Below are 2879 nucleotides of genomic sequence, written 5' to 3'. Positions count from 1 at the left end.
TAAATTTAAATAATCAATCAATCAATCCATGAATCCTTGCTGGGACGGATATAAATATTTCAGTGGAGCACAGATGAGTACATAACATTAGCTTAGGCAAGCAGCATGATTGGGTAACATCCCGGGGGAGACGAGAGCGATGTGGGTTGTTCTTTGTTTTAGATATTTTAGTGAATCAGTCGTAAGGACGAGCTGATTGGCGGCAAGATTGCATACATTTTTTCTCATTTATAATATTGAACAGAGTGCTTAAAGTCGTACTTTTTTAAGTACGACGTTTGGTTCAGTCTGACGTTTCTCTGAATGTTTTTGAATTTCATTAATGTTTTACGTTTTTTTTATTATTTTATCCAGATGAATTTAGTTTTCTTAAGATTTTGGTTTACTATTTTATTTAAATGTATATAGTATGTATTATGTTTTTTTTTAATGAAGAAATGGTCATATATGTATCTATTTCTAATCTTCTTGTTCTTCTTCTTCTTCGAGCTTTTCCTATTTAGTATGGGGTCGCTGCGGCGGATACAAACTTCTTCCAAGTCCTTCTGTCCTGAGTGTCAATCTCTTTTGCGCCAATGGACTGCATATCTGCCTTGACGTTGTCCATCCACCGTTGCTTCGGACGTCCTCTTCCTCTTCTTCCCGGTGGTTCCAGAGTAAGCATTCTCTGTCCCACGTAATTCTCCTCTCTTCTCTTCACATGCCCATACCACCTCAATCTCGCTCTTCTGCTTCTCACCCCGACATTTGTTACTCCCATTCTTTCCCGGATGTCCTCATTTCTTACCCTGTCTTTCATAGTAAGACCACACGCCCATCTACACATTTTCATCTCAGCCACCTCCAATCTCTTTGTTAACTTTTTGGTTTGAGAGACTGTTTCTAACCCATATAGCATTGCTGGCTGGATCACGGTTTGGTGTATTTTTCACTTCACTTTTATGGGTATCCTTTTTTCGCACTTCACCCCAGACATTCTTTTCCAATTATTCCAGCCTGATTGGATCCTTCTGCTGATCTCCTTGTGGACACCTCCATCCGATTGTAGCAGACTACCAAGATACTTGAATTCTGTTACTTCTGGCAGCTGTTGGTCGTCCATCAGTACGCTCCCTCCTTGCATTCCATTTAAACACATGTACTCTGTCTTTGCTCTTGACACTTTCATTCCTCTCTTCTCCAATCCATTGTGCCACCTCTCCAGGTCCACTTGCAGGTCTGCCTTCTCTTCGGACAAAGTATACATCATCAGCAAACATCATGCTCCATGGGCTCTTCCTAATGTCGTCTGTCAGGTATCCATGATGATCGCAAACACGAACGGCTCAGTGCCGACCCTGGGCAACCCTACTTCCAATGAACGGCTCTGTTTCCTGCCACGCACCTCCCACTGTCCACTTTCCTTGTACGTGTCTTGCACAACACGGATGTACTTCTCTGGGACGTTCTTCTTTCTCATACACCACAACATCTCCTCCCGTGGCACCCTGTCGTATGCTTTCTCCAGATCGATGAATACTCCATGCAGCTCTTTGTGACCTTCTCTGTATCTCTCCTGCACTTGCCTCAGCGCGAAAATGGCATCTGTAGTGGACTTCCCCTCCATGAATCCAAACTGCTCTTCACTGATGTTCACCACACCCCTTAGTCGGTGCTCAATCATACGTTCAAATAATTTCATGCTGTGGCTCATGAGTTTTATGCCTCGGTAGTTACCACAGGCCATGATGTCACCTTTGTTCTTATAGATAGGGACGAGTATGCTCTTCCGCCACGACTCTGGGATCTTTTCTTCATCGAAAATCTTGTTGAGCATTGAGCACAGGAAAGTTACTCCTTCTTCACCAAGGCACTTCCATGCTTCAATTGGTAAATTATCTGGTCCCACTGCTTTTCCATCCTTCATCTTCCTTAGCGCTCTTCTCACCTCATCTTCAGTGATGGCTTCCACCTCACCAGGATTCCCCACCTGTTCCTCCTCACGTGCTTCCCTAGGATTTTCTTCATTCATGAGCTTCATAAAATACAACCGCCACCTTTCCAGAATATCCTCATCATTTGTTAACACATTCCCCTCATCGTTCTTTATCCATTTTGTCTGATAGATGTCTTTCGAGTTTTTGTCCCTTTGTTTAGCAATTCTAAGTACCTTTTTCGTACCTTCTGTTGTATCAAGGTCTTTGTAGAGTTGGTTATATGCTCTTGCCTTTGCGGTTGCTACAGCTCTTTTAGCTTCCTTCTTTGTTGTTTTGTAGTAAGCTTTGTTCTCTTCAGATGGATCTTCAAAGAGTTTCTTCTTTGCTTCCTTCTTCTCACTAATTCTTCTCTGGACTTCATCACACCACCACCAGCCTTTGCCTTTCCGGAGGTTTTGCCACAGACTTTCTCACCCAGATCCCGCATGTCTTCTGCGATTGTTTCCCAGTCACACCTCTCTTCCTGTCTACGTCTTTCTAGGGTCTCTCTAACCTTATCTGTAAAATCATCTCTGCTCTGCGCTTCTTTTAGCTTCCACCACTTGATTTTCTGGGTTCTTGACTTCGTCTGGGGTTTTGACTTCACAACATTAAGTGTGCAAATGACTGGTCGGTGTTGGTTTGTGATGCTTTCCCCAAGAATTACTTTACAGTCTTTCGTATTCTTGTCATTTGAGCGGCAGAGGATGTAATCTATTTGTGACTGAGTGCCTCCACTTTGGTAGGTGATATTGTGCCTAGTGGCTTTCTTATAGAACGTGTTAACGATCCACAAATTATGCCTTCTCGCGAATGTCACGAGTTCTTCCCCACCATCATTCTTAGTACCATAACCAAATTTGCCCATCGTCTCTTCTCTGCCTGTGTTATCACCACCAACGTGTCCATTGAAATCACCCCCTA

At 43.2% G+C, this 2879-nt stretch overlaps 1 protein-coding gene across 1 annotated transcript; it reads right to left on the bottom strand.

Moving 5' to 3' along the window:
- Positions 1-928: 928 nt before the first annotated feature.
- Positions 929-1246, bottom strand: LOC119597968. The gene has a single exon (XM_037947633.1). The coding sequence runs from the start codon at positions 1244-1246 to the stop codon at positions 929-931; it is 318 nt and encodes a 105-aa protein (XP_037803561.1).
- Between the last annotated feature and the right edge of the window lie 1633 nt (positions 1247-2879).

This window comes from Penaeus monodon, chromosome 40 (assembly GCF_015228065.2).
Source record: "Penaeus monodon isolate SGIC_2016 chromosome 40, NSTDA_Pmon_1, whole genome shotgun sequence".
In the NCBI taxonomy this organism is placed as follows: Eukaryota; Metazoa; Arthropoda; class Malacostraca; order Decapoda; family Penaeidae; genus Penaeus; species Penaeus monodon.
Note: the sequence above shows the minus strand (reverse complement) of the source record. Positions and strands in the feature narration are given on the sequence as shown.